The 26,053-nt window shown below is 35.6% G+C and overlaps 2 protein-coding genes across 4 annotated transcripts in view; one reads left to right on the top strand and one right to left on the bottom strand.

Annotated features, from left to right (window-relative positions):
* The window catches only part of LOC114333912 (cyclin-Y-like protein 1), a 66,539-nt gene extending 63,547 nt beyond the window's left edge, over positions 1 to 2,992 (bottom strand). Inside the window, exon 1 of the mRNA XM_028283906.2 lies at positions 2,347 to 2,992. Within this exon, the coding sequence (XP_028139707.1) occupies positions 2,347 to 2,546 (200 nt within the window). The 5' untranslated portion in view covers positions 2,547 to 2,992. The remainder of the gene's footprint in view (positions 1 to 2,346) is intronic.
* A 461-nt stretch (positions 2,993 to 3,453) lies between these two features.
* Positions 3,454 to 26,053, top strand: part of LOC114333906 (polycomb protein Asx) — a 200,000-nt gene continuing 177,400 nt past the window's right edge. For 2 of the 3 annotated variants that reach the window (XM_050659418.1, XM_050659416.1), the window contains exon 1: positions 3,454 to 4,186. In XM_050659418.1, the coding sequence (XP_050515375.1) occupies positions 3,928 to 4,186 (259 nt within the window). In that variant the 5' untranslated portion in view covers positions 3,454 to 3,927. The remainder of the gene's footprint in view (positions 4,187 to 26,053) is intronic. The other variant, XM_050659417.1, reaches the window with a different exon arrangement.

The following is a 26,053-nucleotide window of genomic DNA, read 5'->3' as shown; positions in this document are numbered from 1 at the left end:
GATTTTCGATAACCCGGATCAGTGGCGGTCCCGATTAATCCGAGTTATCGAGGTTCCACTGTACTTATATACGAAATGCTAGGGACCAGAATAAAAATTCGAATTAAAGAAGATTTCGAATTATGGAAGTTCGAATTAAGCAGGTTCCACTGTAGTGAAATAAAATGCATTTTGATGTAAAGACTTTTATGAACTAAGGACTACAGGCACATAAATCACATCATTATCAAGTAATTTACTACCACACCAGTAGTCCAACTATTATTCAGGTTTTTCTTTGTTTTTTTTCTGGATGCTGTCTGTTAATTGGTAGTACTGCAGTCAATTATTGGCATCTATACTTAACATATAACAAGAATCCCTGATCAAACTACAGTGGAGTCCCTGTAATCCGAAATAATTGGGACGAACCCATTTCGGATTACCAAATTTTTAGGATTAATTTTTTTAGGATTTTAGGATTTTCTTAAATCACCCTTTCAAAAAAAAAATAACATAAATATGCCTATCATTATTAAATACAGTACTTTCGTTTTGAACGCAATAAGAGCCTATGATGATACGAAGAAAGTAATGAACCCTTTAATAGAAGAACACATTCATCTGAGACGTACTATCCGTGGCAGTTGTCGAAGGATCTTGTTTGGATCTTTTGGTGAATTCGTGGGCAGTTCTATGGGACTCAGGATCCGAAAGGCCTGAGTCTGAGGCTTTATACAGTTTATTCAGAGCAGTTGGTCTCATACATCCGGTAATGAGTCTGTAAGTTCCATGCAGACTGACGTTAACTTTCTTGGCATGCGCAGTGCGATTCGCAATAAGAGCCTATGATGATAAGAAGAAAGTAATGAACCCTTTAATAGAAGAACACATTCATCTGAGATGTACTATCAAACACCGTTTCTTAAGAAAAAAGGTGGTTGGTCTCTAAATCTATTGTCCAATTCTGTTCGGATTAAGCGGATTTTCGGATTACCGAAGTTCAGATTAGCGGGACCCTACTGTACATACAGTGAAACTGGGATAATTCGAATATCAGGGGACTGTTAAAAAAATTCGAATTATCCAAAAATTCGATTTAAAAATCTACAAAAAACAATGATACCTACAAAAACATCTGCAAAAGATAAAAATCAATACTAGTTAACCATTTTTATCAATTGCAAATGTTTTCGTTCCTATTTTTGACCGAATTTTGTGAACCGAAAAAAAGGGTCAATAAAATTTGCCCAAGAATAAGAATTAAAACATTGGCAAGATATAATAATAAATGTTTAAATTGTGAAATATGCTAAAAATAGATAAAACACCTTCAAAAAATCATTATAATTATCATAGAAAACGAAGTTCGTCAGAAGAATCCCATCAGAAATTGTTTGCAATTCTTTCTTGAATATTATGAGAGATTTTCGGAGGTCCCATAAACAAAAATTAACAGTAACTGGATTAAGTGAGAAGAGGAGCCCAAATTTGAAGTCAGATGATCGAAAAAGACTATATTTTATTCCTTTTTGTTAACCTATAAGATAAATTAATGTTATTTAATATGCTTAATCAAAATTTAACCCTCACGCACAAGTTGTAGTCTATATGACTAACAACTTCAGTGAGAAACTGGGTTTATTTATTATGTTGTTAGTTGCTACAAATAAACTCAATAATTAAAAATTATATAAAAAAAGACAGGTTTTAATTTTGTCCAAAGAAATCCGAAATTTATAGCCGTTTTTTAAAATTTAGCTTCTCGGTAATGATAATAAGAGATTCTAAGATATTCAGAAAAGATAATAGAAAAGTTTGATTTATCCAAAACATAATTCGAATTATTCAAGACTTTTTATCATTACTTATTATAGGAAATGCTAGGACCAGAATAAAAATTCGAATTAAAGAAGATTTCGAATTAGAGAAGTTAGGCAGAATTAGGCAGGTTCCACTGTATAAGAATATCTTTTCTATAGAATACACAGAGTGGAAGTAGGCTTGTAGAAGAATTACAGTGTTCTGAGAATATAATCATGTTCTTATCCTCTATTCTTATGAAATTAAGAGACTTTATCTATTTTACATATTTTATATATTATATTTATATTATTTATTTATTTATATATTTTATCTATTTTATATAAGAGATATTTATAATTAAGAATATTTCAGTTTGTTCAGCAAGGACTATAAAGCCCTTACATTCGTTTTACCTTCATTGGAGATCTTCAGAGGGGTGTATATGGCTACCTCTATTTAATTATTGTTATGTTACACCTGCATTTAAAATAAGAGGGCATCAAGGAAAAAGGCAAAAAAATTAGTAATTTTCAACACATTAAAAAAAGTGTAAATAAATACCTCTCTATGAAGATGGTCTTTGCCATTGGATCCTGGGATGGGTCAAGCTCTCCATCATCAGTCTCTCGTTCACTGATATGCTGTAAATTGCTTGTACTAATTTCACCTTCATGTAAAGTCTCTTCTATAGGAATGAACACTCTTTCTCTATGACTACTCTGTGGACTAGAGTAAGAGCAACAACTATTCTTATTTCCCATTTTGGAATGGGTTTATTAATCCTCAACTGTTTTTTAGGCACTGTTTAATTTTGTTGATCTTAAATGTTGATGATTTACACATTTTCTTAACCAGGGAAGTAGTGTTGTTTCAATATTGGCGCATTAAATAATCCAAGAACAATTTACGACATTTATCAACAGCCTATGTCCACAATGATAACGATAAGCTAGATGGTAGTTTCTACTATAATCTGCGATAATAATGAATACAATATATCGCACACCCACTAATGTTTAGTCTACGCCTTTCAGAGAAACAGCCGGCATTGTTTTTACGGAAATATTTAAGTTTAACTCCAGCAATCAGCAAAACAATTCAGACTCATTGTATTTATAGTTCGAAACAAACATAACAGAGAGGAAAACGTTTGGTGTTCTCATAATAAATTAAAGCATGAGTACCTAGTTTTCTTTTCTTTGAAATACGAAAAGCTGTCAAAAAAGTAATGTCAAATGTTTTTAGAATGCATAGTATTGACAACAACGCACAGAGATCATCGTTGTCAGGTCATTGACGTTTACATGATCCCTATTAAAATCCTATTTAAATCATTTCAATGATTTAATGAGTATTAATAATTAATTAGATTTTAATGGTATCTCTATGAGAACTAAATTATTTTCTTGTACCTTATGCAATTGTATTTATTTTATAATCACTATTTACTATTTATTATTTGAAAAATACTGTTTATTGTAATAACGTAATTCCATGACAAATAGCAAAATTGACAACGTCGCTAAAATATTCTGGTGTATTTTAATTTATACGTTGGTGTGACTGCTTATTGACATTCTTTAGTTGTCAGTTTTATTACAGTCGGTTATTTTGGTTGTATTTTTAAATAGGAATAAATATAAAATAACTTTATTTAACAATGCCGCTGTAACACATAACTTATAAAAACTTCTACCAAACCGGAAAATAATCATGATTCCAAGCCTTGCGTTGTTGAAAGTAGTTTTCACAATTTTATATTTGAAAAATCGAATTCGCCTTAGCCATTTGACAGTTGAAAGGTTGCAAAAATGGGCTACTGGTAATGTAGGGCTCAGTCAGTTTTGTTAGCAAAACATTTCCCTGTTTATAAAAGGCCCAGTTATGAAATGGCGGATAGCATTGTATTTGACAAGTAGTTTCGTGAATTAAAATCGCGTTAAAAGGACCGATAAGTTCGTCTTGATGTTTTGTTATTTTATAATACGTATTATATCGATTTTTTTGAAGTGTAAAATATTCAAAAGCTATTTTAACATGGGGTGAATTACCCATGGAAATAGTAAAAGCTTTGTTGTGTGTTGTGAACTTTTAAGAAAACAAAACTAGAAAACGCGTTGATGTGTTGTAGTTATTTACGTAATGGAAATAGACGTTACTCCAGATGGTATTTCAGAAAATAATACGGGTAACTCAAGTCAAAGCGAGGAAGAAAATGCCGAAAATTCAAGTGCCAATCAACAAAATCTAAGCAATAATAACGTCAGTTCTGCAGATTCTACCATAACTAGTATTAATAGCAGGAAAACCATTAAACATGCACTACGACAACAAGCTAAACGCAGAAAGAAGAATACTACGATAGCTTCTGGCAACACAAATACTGTGCCCCGAATAATAGGTAAGTCTCAGATTCCTTTTAAATCATACATTTAAACACTACAACTAAAATTCTATAAATTTTGTTAGTGTTTATAATATGAACCTTATCTACAGTAGTTGTAGTTGGGGTTAATGTACATCTAGGGATTGTTTATATCTCACAAAGTTGATAGTATGGTTAATGTTCTTGATATTTAAATAGATAAATTATAATAATGACATTTAAATAATAAGACCGCAGGGACAGTGCTCTATTGGGACCAAAAATATGTATATATGTATATATTTTTTAATTTAGTAATTTTGAAGCACAATATGTATTCTCATTTGTATTTATTTTCATCCCCCAGATGCAAATATTTTGGTTGTTTATCCCTACCTTTTATCAAATTAAGAAATGTCAAAAATAAGTGATATATTTGACATAATTTTGACAGCTTAACACACTTGCAAAAAATCAAATTATTCTGCCATTTTACAAAAACTGATCAAAACAATATTGTTCTTCTTTGTGGCATTTACGTAATTTATTATTCTAACTGGGAAATAAGCCACAATTCAACTTAAAAAATGATTTAATTGACGTTTCGACTTCCATCTCCGACATAGTTATCAAAATACAGAGTCCTGGTAAACCGAAATAATTGGGATCAAACCCATTTTGGATTACCGAATTTTTTTGATTAATCATGTTTTCTTAAAACACCCTTTTAATAAAAAATAACATAAATAATATGCCTATCATTAACTACAGTATTTTCGTTTTGAACGCAATAAGAGCCTAGAATAATAACAAGGAACTATTGAACCCTTTAATAGCTAGAACACATTCATCTGAGACGTATGATCAAACATCGTTTTTCAAGACAAAAAGTTGGTTGGTCCCTTAATCTATTGCCAAATTCTGTTTTGGATCAAGCGGATTTTCGGATTAGCGGGACTCTACTGTAGTAATATTTTGTTATTTTGATAACAATGTCTGAGGTGGAAGTTGAAACGTCAATAAAATAAAAAATAAACATTTTTTAAGTTAAATTGTGGCTTATTTCCCAGTTAAAATAATAAAATGATCAAAACAATAACGAAACAACTAAAAAACATAAATACAGCAAAATTCTATTACACAGAAATATAAAAAAATTAGTCACATAGACAGTGTCTTAGGTTTTTTGCTGAATACACTTCTCACAGCAGGTTATGACAGAATCCATGCATAACCAACCTTTGCAAAATGTGCAAAAGAGGTTTCTTACAATATTCATAATGCCCTCTTTTACCTAGTGGTGGATTACTTAGGTCAGTTTTGTGTCAGTATTCCAGAGTATTCATAACAGCTTATCAAATATATGAAAGTAATCCTGACGTTGCAGCCCTAGACTGCAAATAACTTTTTATTAGGTCTACTCCCTAATTTTTTAATAAATTGTCTTCATTGTTAAACATAAAATGTGTGGGTCATATACCTGAACATAAAGTTTGATTTCATCGCAATGTTTGTAGTAACTTTCAGCATTAATACAAGAAAGAAGAAGATTATCTATACACTTTTTATTTGTGCGTGTAATATTTGAAGGCGTCTTTGATGGCTAGATATTATACCCTATTCTTTCTTTGGCTTTTAATAACTGTCTTTGATAACTACTACAATTTCTATCAAATACATTATGGTTATAATTAACATGTTTAAGTTTAAGAATTTCATTTGCATATTTACAGTTAACACAAGTAAAATTATCGTTAGTAATTCTGCACTCATCTTTTTTGTGTTGACCTCCACATAATGGACAAACATCCTGTGAAGTACATTTATCTGCAAAATGCCCAAACTTCCAGCACCGAAAACAACGAATAATATTTACGTGTTCAAAAAATCTGTAGCTATTCCATCCTATATGTATTTTTTCCTTTTCATTAACTAGATAATTAAATATATCTGCTGAAATTTCCACTATTACATTAAGTGCATTACGGTTATTAGTTTTCGATTTATATTTACGTAATATTTTAATGTAAGTTTCTATACTGTCAATCAAATTTTGTTTTTTAAAACTATCAACAAAGCTGTCAATATCTTCAATGTCTTTTTCGTGGACATTTATGATCTTGATCTTAGGTTTAGATATACTTGCAATTTTTATCTCATAATCTGCTCCAAGAACTTTTTCAGCATTAATTTTCAAATTATCCAAAGACTCCTTATTATTACAATGAATTGCAATCGACCCTTTAGCACAAGATTTAACATTTTCAACCGACACATTTATATCGACTGGACTAAATTTTTGTGCTAATACAGTTTTTGTTGTTAAACAATTTTGATTTTGATTTTTTGGTTTTATAATAAGTGGTTCGTTTTTTTTCGTTTTTACAACATCGCTCCATTGACGCTGACTGTTTGTTAGTGTACCATTATTTTCAATAAGATCAATTAACTTACAAGTTTTTTCCAATACTTCTTTTGTTTTCTTTTCATTAATTTGATATTCAGACTCGTTTTTGTTAAGTCTATTTTCAGCTACCGTAAAACAATTGCCACAAAACCACTTTAAATTAACACAATCTTGTTTAATTTTTAACACTTGATCTTTCACTTTAGCACAATGCAAATGATATGGTTTAATACATAAATCGCAAACGATATACTTATTATTTACAATAAAATTATCAGCACATTGGACACACGTCTGTATGCCCGGCGCCATTTTTGACTACTTCCTTGACTGTTAATTACAAAAGCATTTATACTGAAGATATTTAGGACCCCATAAAAAATTACAAGTAGCCAAATTTTTGTATTTCTAGGCACATTATAAGATGTCGCCATTTTATCTACAATATCTACTCCACATTTTGATATCATTATAGAATAAATCTCTGGATTCTTGCTAGTTTTGTCTACTCAGTCTACCATATCAGTGTGATGAATAAATTATGAAACCAGTAATACATTTTTAATATTTTTGGGTAGGTACATGCGATGTCACCATTATATGCTCCACAACCAAAAACATAGGAGCCTACAGGGCTGCCTTTCACGTTGGTCATAATTGGTAGCAATATTTTTCTTTGGAACTGAATTGTACAGATAACCGTATGAAAAAAATTACATAAACAAATGACGGTGGTCTATCAGGACAAGGTAATTTCTTTTTTTTTTTTTTGAAAAAAAACAATGTTTGTTGTAAAATATAATGTAAAATGTAGGTGTTCGTGAAAACTTATGAAAGGTACCGAAAGTCCTGACAATGTAGATTTATATATTTTTTAAAAACTAATGTTTTATGTCATAGCCTTTGCTTGACAGACCACCATCGTTGAACAGAGTGTTAAATCAAACATTTAAACACTAAAGCTAAAATTCTGTAAATTTCGTTAGTGTTTATAATAGGTTTGTTCTAGCATCAGTTTCAAACGGTTTGAAACCATCAGCGAATAGTGGACCAGCGCGAGTAGAGGGATTTGCACTGGTGACTGTATTATGTTCTCTTACTGACCAACTGTTTGCTGACGGTTTCTGACGAGTTTGACTGTTTGCCAGAACAAACATAATATAAACCTTATCTACACTAGTTGCAGTTGGGGTTAATGTACCTACATCTAGGGATTGTTTATATCTTACAAAGTTGATAGTTTGGTTAATCTTCTTGATATTTAAATAATAGGTAAATAATAACAACGATGTCCAATAATAATATTAATAAGACTAGACCAGCGTTTCCCCGACCCACTAGTGGGTCGCGGACAAGTTTCAGGTGGGTCACGGCTTGGCTCTTACAGTAGCTGAATAATGTAGATATATATCATCATGTGTGAGGGATGGGTCGCGAATATGAAAAAATATCAGAAGGTGGGTCGCCAGACATAAAAGGTTGGGAACCACTGGTCTAGAGCAGTGATTCTCAACATGTGGTCCGCGAAGTGAACAGTCATAAAATAATCAATTTAAATCTTGGCTCTTGAGACATAAATTAATGCGTCGGCCTATTTTTTTTTAACTCAGAACGTTTCCAGACTACCAAACGCTCCTGAACACAGGTTCATTCACCTCAATCTTCCGCATATTTTCCCTCACGCACTGAATAGTTAGTTCCGTTAAGGCGCATTTTCACGGGTCGATCTGGATTGAACGATTTAGATCGATTATTAAATCGAAAGCAAATTGAATATGGAATGTAAACCATAAATCGACTTGGCCGTTCGGCGGAGTGAGTCGATTCGACGGAAGTAGAAAGACTGTCTACTTTTGATAGGCGATTGTCGCCGAATCGATGTCGAATGACTGGAATCAAATGTGTAAATACCTCGTCGAACAGAAACACAACGTGCCGAAAGCTGAGTAGAGTATTTCTAGCATGTATGAAGTTGTTGTTTTTAGTGCGACAAGCTGTAATTTTGGGAAAAAATGACTGAAAAATGGTCAGATGCAGACATGGCAAGATTTTTGGATGCTTATCAAAACTATGATGTATTATGGAATTCACAAACCGAGCTTTATCGCAATCTACAAGCGAGGCGAGCAGCATTGCAAGCAATTCTACAACATATGAATAAACCCAAAATGTCTGAAAATGACTTGAAAAATAAAATCAAAAATATTAGAACAACATACAATAGTGAATTGAGAAAAGTAGAACAATTAATTCAACATTCATCGACTGTCGTGTAAACCTTTTGCTTTCGGCATAGATCGAATTATGGTCGAACGATCCAAATCGTTCAACTCAGATCGAGCCGTGAAAACGCGCCTTTATCTTCGTTTAGTTTTGGCCGCTGTCGTGTACATACAGGACACTATGTCTTTGATCGCGCAACTACTCAGTGCCCAGTGCTGACTCAACTGTCAAGTGACGAGCGTGCGTGTTTTTTGCTTGGTGATTGTAGTTTACTAATGTTCAGGATGTTCTACCAGTAATATTGCCAGTGATAGCACAATATTAACTCAAACTGGTCCTAAAAGAAAGGCTGCTAACCGTAAGTACAATCCCGACTACATAGCATGTGGATTTACATTCATTGAAGAATTTGGTGTCCAGTTTCCTCAATGTGTAATTTGTGCGGAGGTATTAAGTAATGAGGCAATGAAGCCGGCAAAATTAACTAGACACTTTGAAACAAAGCATAAAAATTTTGCTGGAAACATGTAGATTTCTTTAAGAGGAAGGAGACGGAACTAAAATCGTCAAAAAATATCCTTAAGTCATACTCAACTTATGATAAAGTATTTTGAAGGCGTCATATCAACTTTCAGTTAGAATGTCAAAAACCAAAAAACCCTTTACTGTGAGGAATTGGTTTTACCATGTATCACCATGTATCGTAGATGCAACTAAAGCAATTTTAGGTGATAAATACGCTAAACAAATGCAAAATATTCCTCTTTCCAATGACACCTTTAGTAGGAGAATTGAAGATATGGCATCAGATGTTGAAACCCAACTTCTAAAGAAAATTCATTCCTCAAAGATTTTTGCTGTACAACTTGATGAATCTACAGATATTACCAATAAAGCTATTCTTCTTGTTTATATACGATTCATAGATAAAGACAACAAAAAATTATCTGAGGAGTTCCTGACCTCGATTGAGTTACAAGGTAACACAACCGGAAAAGACATTTTTAAAGCCATTGATGGATATTTCACACTTAAAAATCTTTCTTGGAAGTGTAGGACTTTGCTCTGATGGTGCCGCGGCAATGACAGGTCACAAAACAGGCTTGCCAAGTTTTGTAAGGAAAGAAGGAAACCGTGATATTGTTTTAACACACTGTATTATTCATCGCGAAATGCTTGCCGCCAAAAGATTAAGTCCCGACCTAAACAAGGTTTTGACTGCTGTGGTAAAGACCGTGAACTAGTAATGCTCTTAGTTCAAGAGTGTTTGCTTTGTTATGCGAGGACATGGGATCTATCTATTCCAATCTCCTACATACTGAAGTTCGGTGGCTGTCCAGGGGCCGGGTTTTAGCCAGATTTTATGAACTTCGAGAAGAAGTATGTATGTATCTTGATGAAAAAAAAACCTGATTTCGCGGAAACACTGCGTGACGGAGAATTTATGGCCCAGTTAGCTTTTTTAGCAGATATTTTTGAACAGCTCAACATATTGAATCTAGGCCTGCAGGGACCATCTAAAACCGCATTTGACCTTTTGAAAAAAATTGATTCATTTAAGAAAAAATTGTTGCTATGGGAGTCCGAAGCTGGAAAAGGATCGTTTGAAATGTTCAACTTGTTTTCAGATTTTATCTCTGAAAATGAAGGCCTTAATGAGGATGTTTTACATTCACTGGTTAAGTCCTACATTAAACCGCTTCAAGATTACTTTGAGAAGTACTTGTCTGCTGATACAGATGTGAGGAAAAATAATCTGTGGGTGATTGATCCCTTTTCATTCATTTAGCGTATGGACTTTCTCAGTACGATAAATACACAAATATAATATATATACATATATACATATATACACACATATATACATATATACACATATATTATTCAAACACCAAAACATAATGAATGAATCTAAATATTAATGTCCAATTTACATAGCCATTCAATTGCATCTGGGGAGCATTCCACAAAGTCCTGGAGGTTTCCACGGTAGGCCCGATTTAGGCAATCTGAAACACAATGACTTATGGTCTGTCTAAGCGATCCACAATCACACTGTGGACTTTCTGCACGACCCCATTTGAACAGAGAATCAGCACATTTACCATGTCCGGTACGTATGCGATTAAGCCTCGTCCAGGTGGGCCGGGGCAGACCCGATCCGATGAAACCCTGGGTTGGGGTGGATATCTGAATATAGTCTGCTGCTATTGTTGGCATCCATCTTGTGGACCATTGCCTTTGTATATCATAGGAATCACCAATTGTTCGGGCAGTTCTGATTGGAGGATTTCTAGACCTCAGTCGCTGGTGCTCTTTTGAGATGTCTGGTATGTCTTGATGGATTGGTAATTGTATGTTGGCTACAATTTTCTGATACTCTCTCACTAATGCTGCTGTACGGCGTAGATCTGGTGGGGCAATATTACTCAAAGTAGGCAGCCATCTCACTGGGGTTGATTTTATTGTTCCAGTGATTAATCTCATGGTTTGATTAAGTTGGACATCGATTTTGTTTGTATGTGCACTATTTAACCATACTGGTGCACAATATTCTGCCACTGAAAAAACCAAAGCTAGAGCAGAGGTCCGAAGAGTATCTGCAGAAGCACCCCAAGTTGTTCCAGCAAGTTTTGTTATTATATTATTTCTTGTTCTCAGTTTACCGGCTGCGTTTGTAAGATGGCTTTTGAAGGTGAGTGTTCTATCAAGTGTGATGCCTAGATATTTGGGGTTGTTGTTATGTTTGATAGCTGCATCATTTAGAGTTATATTGAGGGTATCGCCCGCAAGTTGGTTCGACAGGTGAAAGAGACAGGTTTCAGTTTTGCTTGTGTTAGGACGTAAGCGCCAGTTCTTAAAGTAGTTACTAAGTGTAGTTAGGTCCTCGTTTAGAGCTCGTTCTCCAGCTTCCTTACTATTATCTTGGAAGCCAATGGCCAGGTCGTCTGCATAAGCGAATTTTCTCGATTTTGTTTCAGGTATATCCGCCGTATAAAGGTTAAATAATAAAGGAGCTAGCACTGAGCCTTGAGGTAAGCCGTTGTTAAGTTTTCTAACGCTACTTCGTGCATCATTTATATATACCTGAAACAGTCTGTTAGTTAGTAGATTGTTTATCAGCTGACAAGTTTTGAGACAGGGTATGATTTTCATCAACTTATAAATAAGGCCCTCTCTCCACACAGTGTCATAGGCAGCCGTAAGGTCTATAAATGTTATGGCAGATTTTTCACGTCTTTCAAAGCCAGCTTCGATGAATGTAGTTAAGGACAGCACTTGGTCGCAACAGCTTCGTCCTTTTCTAAGTCCAGCTTGCTCAATTGGTACAGCGTCCTCAATGGTGTTACATATTCTATTATATAAGAGTCGTTCTAGTAATTTATAACAGCAACTGAGTAAGGCGATAGGCTTGATCCCTTTTTAGCTACCCACGATAATAATCTGTCTATTCAGGAAAATGAACAGCTTATTGAAATTTCATCCGATGATCATTTAAAAGTGATAAAATCTCACTGCGAAAATGTCTTCTTCCTTTTTATTCCACTTATCTCTGTGAGGCATCATTCTCAACATTATATGTCATCAAGAATAAACACAGAAATAGGTTGCTAAATTTGAATGCTCCTATGAGACTGGCGTTAACTTCTTTCGAGCCAAATATTAAGAAACTTTCAAGTGAGAAGCAAGACCAAGGGAGTCATTAACGTCTTAATTTCTTTTGTCTTTCACTATGTATTTTCTTTTTATATTTTGTAAATAATAAATTCATTAGTAAAACTTTAGTGTTCATCTCATTTTACCTATTATTGGGAAATATTAATAATAATATCTAAGTGATTCGCCAAGAATTCTGAAAGGTACAAGTAGTGGTCCTCAGTGGTGAAAAGGTTGAGAACCATTAGTCTAGAGTACGCCAATGAATTAAGTAAAACATGTTTTTGTACCGTCTTGTACGATATAAAAGTCAGAACGAAAAGCCTACTTGATTATTATTCTTGGAGCATTGATCGAAGAATAATCAACAACAACAAGGTATAAGAGGTATAAGTTTTCCTTTTCCCTATCCTTTTACGAGCGTTGATCGTATTTCTCTACATGTCTTTTCCGCTGGCGAACTGAGCGAGCTTTCCTCTGCTTATATGTCCGTTTCATATTAATAAATGTAATTCCTAAATCCACGCGATCGTCGGTAGTATTCGTTCATGCACCAGATATTATCGTCTCATCAATCCGAATCTAATGTTCGATACGTAGGTTATAAATATATTTCATTAACGAAATTAACGAGTAGTAATTAAGGCTAATTATCTTATCATTTGTAATGTTTTGATTCTAAAATAAATGTCTTAAAAAAAAAAGCGAACCTTCTGTCTTCGACTGATTTTGTTACCTGGAGCAACAAACGCAACGACCACGTACATTGGCGCCCGAGCAGTTATTTTAAAAGGGTTTAAGACATTTAAATGGATTGAACAAATATATCATAAATATGGCGGAATCAGAATGTACGGTAAGTTTAGAAATTGCGGTTGAGACGGTAGGCTGGGTATATAAATTAAAGAAAGAGGATTTAAGTAATGTTATGGCAGAATTTAACTTAGATACGACAGGTAAATTAGACGATCCTCAATCAAGAATGGTCTTACACTTACGCTCAAAAAAGACCGATACAGTTACCAATATCGGAACTGAGGATCCGCAAACATACGATACACAAACAGAAAATGAACATAGTCAAATAATGAACACAGTTAGAAAATGGGGCCTACATTTTGACGGATCCAAGGATCCCACAGAATTTTTGAAAAGGCTACACGAACTAAAAACCTCTTACCGGATTCGATACAAGGCATTATTGAAAGCGCTACCAGAAGTATTTAGGGAAAAAGCGATACTATCGTTCCGAAACAACGTCGACTTCTGGGCAAACTGGAACAATTTTACAGAGGATTTCAACCTTGCTTTTAATTCAGCAAACTGGTTAGACGATTTGGAAGACCAAATCAGAACAAGAGCTCAGAAAACAAAAGAACGATTTAAAGATTTTCTAATAGAGCTTCAAACGCTATTCAGAAGGTACAGCAAAATGGACAAAACACCAGAATTAAAAAGAATTTACAAAAACATGCACTCAAATTACAAATTATACATCAAGGAAAATATGTCACGTCCGTCAAAGACCTTATACGCCAGACTGAAGAATACGAAACGATTCAAAGTAACATAAGTAAAATAGAGGTAGACAACACTTCACAAAGAAGAAGCTCTTGTTTTAATAGAACGTCCCAGGTAACATTTAGAAACAAACTATTAAACTTCGATAGACGAACATGCTGCTGGAAATGTGGAAAGAGGGGCCACAACCGTAATACATGCCGTTCAACGCCGATACTTTTCTGCAGTAGATGCGGAACATTAAATATCTCACACAGAGATTGCAGTGGCCCTAATCCGGGAAACGACACAAGGGTCGAGACACCCAGAGGCATCTCGAACCCAAACCAGAATTAAGGTCCTCTGTCACATCTTGCCGTAATCAGACAACCAATTTTGGTAACAGACCGCATTGTTCACTGACGTTCACAAACGGAGAAAGGTTTCAAGCACTGTTAGATACTGGATCACAGAAATCTTTCATCGGGGAAAGCTCGGAAGACATACTGTTAGAAGATAACATAACGGAAGAAGAGGAAAGAACAGATATTAGGCTTGCAGACGGAAGCACTCAAGAAATAAGACACAGCTATCATACCATATGCCGATGCCTAATCAATGATGAATGGCGTCAAATTAAGTTTTATTACATGCCAAATCTCTCCTCACAAGCGATACTAGGCATCGACGACATACGGAAATGTGGATTCTGCATTGATTTTTCGAAAAACTCCAACGACAGTAAAGACAGTACAGACGTCAACACCGAATTTGCAACACAAGTCGATGAATTGGATCCCACAATACAGGAACAAGTTACTAGTAACTTTACAGAAAGTACTTACAACGACGGCGCACAGTGGTGAATTTCGCCGAAAACCTGGCCAAAATGTAAAAATTTAAGTTTAATGGTATACTCCGAGAAATTTTATATGAACCTTGCTCTGTAGGCCTTTGAGAATCATAAACGGCCGTTAAGGGTAGAACAATACAAGCAGATTATGCATGGGCGCCCATCTAAAAAATTTTTAGGGGAGGGGCCAGACGTGAAGATGTTGCACATTACATTTTGTATACTTTAGATGACAATATAATAAATATTATAGTTTAAAGCAACAGAAAAGCTAGGGGGGCCGTGGCCGAGCCCATGGGTATGGGCGCCTATGAGATCATATATTTATATTAGTGTAAAGTTGTGATTTGAACGACAGCGGACCAAATAAAAATTAAGTGTGTTATACAATAATATTGGGGCATTGTTTGGTTTTCATTTAAAACTATAGACGTGTATTATTTTGTTAGTTTATAGTGGATGATATGTCTGTATAAGTGGAGTATTTTAATATACATTTTAGACTGTTTTTTTTTTGTAAAATAGACTTTGTTTGCAACATATTGGCAAAAATTTTCAGTCGTTTTAAGTTTTCCAAGTTTTAAAAAGGGAAAAGTAAAAAAGTCTACTTTGCGCAGCAAAGATATTTTAATGTTATATGGTCAGTTAATAAAGTAAGAACAAAATATGAAGCATCTGATCCAGTAAATTTACAGTTTTTTTACACAAGAGCCGCCGTTTTTTGTTATTTTTTTTTGCTTTCTTCTACTTTTTCTTAATCTTTAAGTCCTTTTACTCTTATGTATAATCCTATGTTTTTGCTTCCTTACTTTTATATTTTTTAATAATTTTGGCCGTGTGAGCCAAAAATTTTAACTTTACAAAAATGAAATGCATAAACGAAACTTTGTGTTAAGAAGCCACACATTGGTAGGTAATAATTATAAAATTAATCGGATCCATTTACAAAACAATTAAGATGTATTAAGAGTTGACCTTCCTATTTTTGACTTTTTAATATAAAATATCGTTTATCCATTTTATTTAAAAAAAAAGGCAAAATTTTGGACTAACACGGCCAAAATTATTAAAAAATATATAAATAAGAAAGCAAAAAGATAGACCCATACATAAAGGTAAAAGGACTTAAAGATTAAAAAAAAAGAAGAAGAAAGCAAAAAAAATAACAAAAAACGGCGGGTCTTGTGTAAAAAAAAACTGTAAATTTACTGGATCAGCTGCTTCATGTTTTGTTCTTACTTTATTAACTGACCATAACACTAAAGTTTCTTAATGTAAAAATTCTCCAGCATGTTACAGTTTTTAAAATTAAAAATTCCGCTAAGTTTGCAACTTGTTGCAGATGATTTCTTGAGGAATATTTATATACATATTGGGTTATTTATTAAGCAAAAAATCTTTGCTGACCAATGCTGACTTTTTTACTTTTCCCATTTTAAAACTTGGTAAACAGAAAACGATTGAACATTCTTGTCATCATTTTGTAAATATGTTGTAAATAAAGTTTATGTTAGGAAAAAGAATCTAAAAAGTATATTGAAATACTCTACTTACCTTCAGAAATAGCATCCACTATAAAATAACAAAATAATACAAGTCTATAGTTTTAAACGAAAACCTAACAATGCCTCAATTGTATAACACACTTTAATTTTATTCGGTCCGCTTTCGTTCAATCCCAACTTTACACTAATAAAAACATGTGATATGCTTGTATTGTTCTACCCTCAATGGCCGTTTACGATCCTCAGACGCCTACAGAGCAAGATCCATATAAAATTTCTCGGAATATATAAACTTAAATTTTTGCATTTTGGCCAGGTTTTCGGCAAAATTCATCACTGTGCGGCGTCGCAAAAAGCCAATTCAACATTAAGCCCACTTTAACGCAAGAACAACAAAACAAATTGGAACTTTTCTTACAAACCGAAGTGACCAAATTTGATAAGATTACAGGAGTAACCCCATTAATCAAACACACGATTAAACTGACACACAACACTCCGATAAAACAAAGATACAGACCGAGAAACCCCGCCATGCAAAAGATCATAAACGACGAGATAGATACCATGTTGATAGAAGGAGTAATAGACGAATCTAACAGCCCCTACAGCTCGCCAATTGTCTTAGTAAAGAAGAAAAACTGTAGTTACCGATTTTGCCTACATTTCAGACGTACCCAATGACATTTCCGAAAAAGACGCCAATCCACTTCCGTACATCAATGACATACTGGACAAATTAGGGATTCCAATGAACTGTCAGTGGTGGCCGGTGGATGGCTAAACTGACATGGCCATAGACATAGTTAAGGGGGGTGGTCATGGCGTATCTAATGTTTACATTGAATATTGACAAATTTGTAAAGAATATTCTGTTTGGTTTTGTTTTTTTGTTAATTGTGTAGCGAAATTTGTGAAATTGTGATAGCAAATTAAATATGAAGTGGTTTAAACATTGGATACGCCTATGGATGACAGTTTCGCCATCCAGCAGCCATATTATATCACGTGATTTGGAATGCCTAATTAAAGGCAGCAAAATACATTTCAACATTGGATCTAAAAAACGGTATTGGCAAATACCACTGACTGGCAGAAGAAAGCAAGCCTTTGACAGCATTCATAGCACCGGGTAAAGGATTATTTCAATTCAGAGTCCTTCCGTTTGGGCTACACGCAGCATGAGCCACGTTCCAACGCCTATTGGATTCAGTTACAGGACCCGAAATGGAACCTTATGCATTCGCATACCTAGACGATATCATAGTTTTAGGAGAAGCGTTCGAAGAACACATGTAGAACTTAAAACAAGTATTTAAACGATTACAAGATGCAAAGCCAAGAATTAACGTAGAAAAATACGAGTTCTGCAAAGACGAGATCGTATACCTAGGTCATGTAGTCAGTAGGCAAGGCATCAAAACTGACGAAAGCAAGATTAAGGCTATCATCGACTACCCATCCCCAAAATCTATCAGCCAGCTAATTAAATTCCTAGCACCACTAACGCAATTATTAAAAAAGAAACAGAAGTGGATTTGGGGTACAGAACAAACAATCGCTTTCGAGAAAATCAAGAAACTACTGACACAGGCTCCCGTTCTAATTTGTCCAGATTTCAGCAAGAAATTATTTCTCCAAACAGACGCATCAGACTACGGTCTCGGAGTAGCTCTTCCAAAAAGACAAACAAGGACACGATCGAGTCATAGCTTATGCCAGCAGGTATTTATCAAATGCGGAGAAAAACTACAGTGTAACAGAAAAAGTACTAGCTATCGTATACGGAATAGAGAAAATGCGACCATACTTGGAAGGGTATCAATTTTCAGTCGTAACCGATCATCAAAGTTTTAAATACCTACAAACTATAGAAAATCCGTCAGGAAGATTAGCCAGATGGGCTATGTCATTACAACAGTTCGATTTCGACGTCATTTGCCGCAAAGGATCACAAAATCACTTAGCAGATGCCCTCTCTCGGGAACCAGTAGACTCAATTAGTACCATTACATTCGAGAACTACAAGATGATTGGTACAAGAAGAAACTAGAAGAGGTGAAAACTAACCCACAACGATTTCCAGATTATATGGTAAAAGACAATCGACTGTACCGACATTTCTGGGATAAATATGACTACAAAGAAACAGATTTATCCAACCCGTGGAAACTCTGTATTCTATCCAATAAACAAAAACAACTTGTACAATAAATATATTATACACGGCTCACTAAAATAATTAGTTACGCCCCTGTACTACTGATTACTTAAAATTCAAGTAGTATTTATGTAACCTTTCTGGAAACTCCAGGTTATTGTTGAGACTCGCATTTGAACCCCTCGCCGGGGCAGATCGTCAAAAGCTTCCTAACGAGAATCATCTCTAATCTATCGACGCTCCCGCTATTCGTAAAAAGGCCGCATTTTACCGGCTTTTTTTGCTATCGTTTTATACCGCTCAGATAATTCAATCTGCTCAGTATTATCGACGATGATTTATTTAGCGTATTAGTGAGTGCCTTACAAATGAACCAAATGGATTATGGAATTCAATCAGAGCTCTGATGTGACACGTCATCAAGGAATAAAACTGTAAGTACTCTACATGTATGTGAACATAACTTATTAGTCGTGATACTGTATGCATTTTGAACCATATACCTCTCGTAGCAAATATTCTTTGTGCCATTTATGCAGATAATACTTTAAATTACATATGAAAAATCGTTATCTACTCTTAACCAGCTTACCTATGGGAATATACTCTATAACCGTACAATAAGTATAGGTTACTATTGTTAAGGATACTTTACGTATTGCCTAAACATTTCTGTTCCATCGAGCCGTATCATATTAATTATTTATTAATTAAATCCTCAAGGTCCTTCGTATTTGCATATTTTGATAATCTCTATTCTGAGAATAACGGTTTTTCATTTATAGTGTCTTTCTGTTGCATTTGGAAATTTCCAAGCCACGCCGCCCCGGCACAAAAATAAAATATTCCTCTCTTTCTGCACTCAAATTCTCAGTATTTAACCCAGCACGTCTCTACAATAGCTGGTAGGTTGTTAAGCCCGGTCTACACGTGCAATTTCAGAAACTACTTGCTTTGTTCAAATAAAGGAGTCGTTTTGTTTGTATGAAAAAATATTTGCATATATTACATTATTTTATTTTCGTAAATATATTTTTCTGTTTATAGTATACAAAAAGTGTACTCATTTCTTGGCTGATAGTACGGGTGTTATAATTTTAACATTGTTTGTTCAACCTTTTGATTTAAATTAAATTTATAATTTTGAATCCGATTAAGCCTGGTTCACAGGTTACAAAAATTATTAAAAATAATTTTGTTTTCTTGCATAAATTGTAAGTTTTTGCTACATTTAGCTTCGCTTAAGCTCATTTTACACTTCTAGAAAACTATAGAAAATAAATAATTGTTTTTTCCTTCAATTTAATTAATTTAAATACTTGTTAAGGGTGTCTCACACTTGCTGAAAAATACCCATTTTGGAAAATTGCATATATTTTGAAATTTTATAGTTTTGCATTTCATATACTAATCTGCGCTCATACAGGGTGATACTATTAAGCCAATCTCACACTATTAAACGTGTAATATATAATATATTGTACATATTCTCTCATTTTCGCATCGATTTATAGGTTTAGACATTTGCAAATAATCTATCTAATCTCACATTCTCGCAACATGGCTGACCGATCAAAATATAACCGACAGAGGCTCACCGCAAAACTTGATATAACCAAGTTGGCTGATTCGGTTCCCACAACTCTTAATTCTCTAAACAAATATAAAATTCGTGAAATAATTTCACAACTCAAACATTCTTACGGACTTTTCCGCGATGCTCAAAATGTGCTGGAGACGATCCCCGAGGAACCTACCCCCTCTACTGATTCCTCTGTGGTTTTTGATAAATATTTGGATACAATTTCTCTATTGGAAGAAAGGTTAGAGGTCATTGAAAGTTCTAATGTGACTGCTACCCCCTCCCTCCAATTTGACCCTAATTCTTCTCTAACCTCACAGTCTATGGCTAGGCAACGAACAGTAAACCTCCCTCGTATTCAGTTAAAACCATTTAGTGGCTTAGTTACTGAATACAATTCATTCATTGAGACCTTTGATACAATAATAGGATCTGATACTACATTAAGTGATCTGGAAAAACTCATTTACCTCAAAAGTTTTCTAACTTCCGAGCCTTTGACGCTTCTCGAGCATATCCCACTCACAGGTGACAATTACAAAATAGCCCGGGATAACCTGACACAAAGGTACGCCAACTCTAAATCGCTTATCAAAACTCTCATCTCTCAAATTCTTGATGCGCCTCCTATTTCTGGAAACGCAAATCACTCACAATTAAGAAATTTTCATACGGTCATGTCAAATAATTTCAAGGCCCTATTGAACTTGAATAGGCCCCCTTCAGATCTCTTGCATTTACTTCTCATACATATCGCTACTCAGAAACTCGACGCACCTACCATTAGGGCTCTTGAGTTCCAATCCGGTGGTAGCCAAGCTACCCCTGATTTTGTCCATTTTCTAGGGGAAATCGAGACACGCGTTGTTCATCTTGAGAATATTCAATCTCAATCAAAACCAAAATCGACTACTACTTCCAGACACTCTTTACACCTAGCCTCAGACACTTCTACCAGTAACCTTTCGCCTCGCTTAGGTCCTAAGAAATGTTCCTATTGCAACGACTCTCACTCGATCTACTCTTGTCCTCAGTTCAAGCAGTTGAATTCTAAAGAACGTTTTAGTTTTGTCAAACAAAATAAATTTTGTATTAATTGTCTTGGGTCTCACATGCTCGATCAGTGTAAATCCAAATTCTCTTGCATAGTTTGTAAATCTCGTCATCACACGTTGCTCCATTTCGACAAAACGGGTCATAGTAACCCTTCCGCGGCTGTTGGCCAACACAACTCAAATAATCATAATAAAACCGCTATCTCAAATAACTCCCATACACAGGGTAATTCACAACAGGGGCCCTCACATGTTAGAGCTCCTGAAACGGAAGTTAATCTTCAAAATTCGACTCCACATTCAATGGCTCTATCTGCAGCCTCGCTTGATAATCATTTGGTGTTATTAAGCACACTCCAGGTCTATCTTGTCGCTCCTAGCGGCAAGAGGGTCTTCGCAAAGGCACTTTTAGACTCGGCCTCACAGGTTTCATTTATTAGTGCTGACCTCGTAAAGGAACTGTCACTCACCACTAGAGATGGAAAATTACGGATCAATGGAATTAACTCCACCTCATCCTCGTCTCAATCTATTGTAGATACAACAATTTTCGCTGTCGCTAACGACGTTCCTTTTGACATCTCGTGCTCTGTACTCCCAAAGATAACAAATCCGCTTCCTCAAATTTCTATTTCGGCGAGCAAACTAAACATACCCTCAGAGATACCATTAGGTGATCCGATGTTCCATGTAACATCCCCAATTGGTATCCTGCTCGGTGCAGACCTGTATAACGATATCATTCAACCTGAAATAATTCGTTTGGGAAAAGGTCTTCCCGTTCTTCAACGCACTCTACTCGGGTACACGATATCAGGGTCAGTTCCAGACTTTGCTCTTAAGTCGAAAAATACTAAAAAGGCTTTGGAATTTTATTCAAACTCTCTCGTTACTTGTTGTTCTCATAACACTCCTTCCGCCGTAAATGAGCCGGTAGTGTCCAACGAGGAACTATCCGATCATTTACAAAAATTCTGGGAGCTGGAAGAAGCCGCTCCTCAGAACACCGATCTCATTAATGATCACCCCGCTGAAATTAATTTTGTAAAACATGTTAATGTTCTCCCCAATGGACGATATGAGTCCACACTCAATCTCAAACTCCCTATCGAAGATATAGACATGGGAAATTCGTTTCTCTCGGCAAAAAGACGTTTTCTCAGTCTCGAGAAACGTTTTCAACTCAACCCTGATTTATTGGAAAAATATCAGGACATTATATCGGAATATCTCAATAACGGACAAATAATTCAAGTGCCGTTAAAAATGCTAAATGACTCAGGTAAACCTAATTACTTTCTCCCTCACTTTCCCGTTTTCAAATCCAACTCTACTACTTCCACTCGTATAGTTTTCGATCCAAACAATAAATCGTCTACGGGAATCTCCCTCAGTGACGTCATAGACAAAGGTTATGTCGTCCAACATGAACTTTTTGACATTCTCGCTAAGTTTCGTCAGTTTAAATTCGCACTAGTAGGCGACATCAAGGCTATGTTCCTACAAATCGCCATTTGTCCCACTGAAACATTTCTGTTAAATTTTCTCTTTAGGGACAATATTCAGCAGCCTTTACGGTGCTATCAATTTCAAAGATTACCCTTCGGGCTCCCAAGTAGCCCATTTATCGCTCAAAGAGTTATCAAGCACATCGCTGACAACAACAAACATACCCACGAACTTGCTACTAGTGTTCTGCAAGAATCTATCTATATGGATGACCTGATCAGCGGTGCTAACAGTCTTCATGAATTAAATTGTCTTTTCGAACAATTAACTTCTTTGCTAGAAACCCATGGTTTCCTCCTCCACAAGTGGAACTGCAGTTCTTCAGAATTTCTGTCTCAACACAATTTAAATCCCGTCTCTGAAGTCAGTCTTAACTTCACGGGATCTGATAAAGTCTTAGGCATATTCTGGGATTCAGAACACGACCACTTTTCGTTTAAAACTCCTATCTTCAAATTGGCTAATGTTGTTACTAAACGTACTATTCTCTCCTACATTGCTACTTTGTATGACCCGCTAGGATGGTTATCCCCTGTCCTTGTGAACGCTAAGCTCTTGATACAGGAAATATGGTCCCAGAAATTGGACTGGGATCAACCCATTGACTCACCCATCATTATGAAAAATTGGCAAAACCTCTTATCGACATTCAAAACTATAGAAGAGGTCAAGGTACCTCGATGCTTACTCTTACAAAAGAAAGTTGTTGATGTTCAATTAATTATTTTCACCGACGCATCGGAAAAAATATACAGCACTTGTGTATATCTCAGAGCGACATACTCAGACTTCTCTGTATCGTCGCGGCTTATTGCTTCTAAAAACAAAATTTCTCCGCTAAAAAATAAACTCACTATTCCCAAATTGGAACTTTGTGGAATAGTGTTGGGAGTCACTCTGGCTCATAGACTTTTTCACATCTTCAAGAAAAATTTGAGTATATCCTCATCTCATCTCTTTGCTGACTCTACAATTGCCTTGTCTTGGATACTTTCTAAAAGACACATTTGGAACGTTTTTGTACAAAACAGAATTCAAAAGGTCAATTCCTTGTTGGAAACTTTTCCTTGTGATTTCTATTTCGTCAGAAGTCACGAAAACATCGCTGACCCCGCTTCCAGAGGGATAAATGTCTTTGATAATCCCCAGACCACCGAAGACTGGTTATGCGGACCTAGCTTTATTAGAGACAATCCCATCGATTTTTCTCTTCATCAAATTCCTCATCTTGAGGATGATCTTCCTGAATTAAGGAAGTCAGTTGTCTCAAACATAGCAACAAATCACGAACTCAACGACACCTTTGAAAATATATTCGCTAAATCTTCTTCTTTTCGTAAAATTCAAAGAATTGTCGCTTATCTTTTTAGATTCATCAGTAATATTAAAAAGAAAATAAATAACTCTCCACGAGATACGGATATATTGACGCCACCCGAAATGGAGATCGCTGATCACGCGATCATCAGGTATATCCAAAGTATCTACTTTAAAAAAGAGATTCTTGAATTGAAAAATGCTAAACTCGTGACCAATAAAGCCATTCGTAAACTCAACCCCTTCCTACAACATAATGATGGGCTGATTCGTGTGGGAGGACGTCTCCGACACGCCCCCATATCGTATAATCAAAAACACCCCATTCTACTTCCTTCTAAATGTCGAGTTGTAGAACTAATCTTGACTCAAGCTCATCATAAGTTATTACATTCAGGCGCGCAAACAGTACTTTCGTATGTCAAAATGAAGTACTGGCCAATTGACGGATTAAGACAGATTAAACGCTTAATTCGTAAGTGTGTAAACTGTTTCCGATTCATGACACCCAATTCTGTTCAACAGATGGCAGATATGCATCCCGATCGTGTACTCCCCACTAGACCCTTCCAAGTCGTCTCAGTGGACTATGGGGGGTTCTTCTTAATTAAGTCCTCACATTTGAGGAAGGCACCGCTTTACAAAGCATACGTAGCCTATTTCATTTGCATGAGCACTAAATGTGTTCATATCGAACTCGTCACAGGATTAAGCGCAGAAGCCTATATTCTTACTCTGAAAAGGTTTATTGCCAGAAGATCCACGCCCAGTATTATTTGGAGCGACAATGCCACAAATTTCCATGGGGCAAAAAATGAAATGCGCGAATTCTATGATTTTTTCTTAAATCAAAATAATTCGGAACAGATTAAGGAATTCTGTACTCAAAACTCCATAACTTTCAAGATGGGTGTTCCCCGCAACCCCCATCAATTCGGCCTCCATGAGGTAGGAATAAAGAGTGTGAAGTATCACCTCTATCGAATTATAGGAAATTCCCACTTCACCTTTGAAGTGTTTAACACAGTATTATGCCAAATCGAGGCTATTCTAAATTCGAGACCCATCACTAGGATGTCGTCTGACGCCAATGACTTCGCTTTCCTATCTCCAGCTCACTTCTTAGTTCAAAGAAGTTTAACCGCGCCCCCTGAACCAAGTGTTTCAGAGATACCTGAAAATAGGTTGAATCTTTTTCAGCGTATTAGTAAAATTCAACAGCAATTTTGGAAATTGTGGAAAAAAGACTATCTTTGCCTCCTGCAGCAAAGAAATAAATGGACCGACCCTACTGACCCTGTCAAGATCGGGGATTTGGTTCTGTTGAAGGAGGATGGTACTCCTCCACTCTTATGGCCAACTGCCAGGGTAATAGATGTATTGCCTGGTAAGGATGGTCTAGTTCGTACTGTCAAGATTCACACTACTCACGGTGATTTTCTTCGTGGTATTACGAAAATCGCTGTGATTCCCCTGGAAGATTAAAATCTATCCCTAGGGGGAAAACTTATCGTTTTCCTCCATTTTATCGTTGTTACCCCTTGTGTATATAAACTCTAATTTCTTCAAACATTTCTTATCGTTGTGCACATCTTTGCCAATCCCCTCTCTTCGAGGTGATATAGGCCATCTCTCTCGCCTGTCGCCCCCGGCAATATGTACAATAAATATATTATACACGGCTCACTAAAATAATTAGTTACGCCCCTGTACTACTGATTACTTAAAATTCAAGTAGTATTTATGTAACCTTTCTGGAAACTCCAGGTTATTGTTGAGACTCGCATTTGAACCCCTCGCCGGGGCAGATCGTCAAAAGCTTCCTAACGAGAATCATCTCTAATCTATCGACGCTCCCGCTATTCGTAAAAAGGCCGCATTTTACCGGCTTTTTTTGCTATCGTTTTATACCGCTCAGATAATTCAATCTGCTCAGTATTATCGACGATGATTTATTTAGCGTATTAGTGAGTGCCTTACAAATGAACCAAATGGATTATGGAATTCAATCAGAGCTCTGATGTGACACGTCATCAAGGAATAAAACTGTAAGTACTCTACATGTATGTGAACATAACTTATTAGTCGTGATACTGTATGCATTTTGAACCATATACCTCTCGTAGCAAATATT

The sequence above is a fragment of the Diabrotica virgifera genome, chromosome 8 (assembly GCF_917563875.1).
Source record: "Diabrotica virgifera virgifera chromosome 8, PGI_DIABVI_V3a".
In the NCBI taxonomy this organism is placed as follows: Eukaryota; Metazoa; Arthropoda; class Insecta; order Coleoptera; family Chrysomelidae; genus Diabrotica; species Diabrotica virgifera.
Note: the sequence above shows the minus strand (reverse complement) of the source record. Positions and strands in the feature narration are given on the sequence as shown.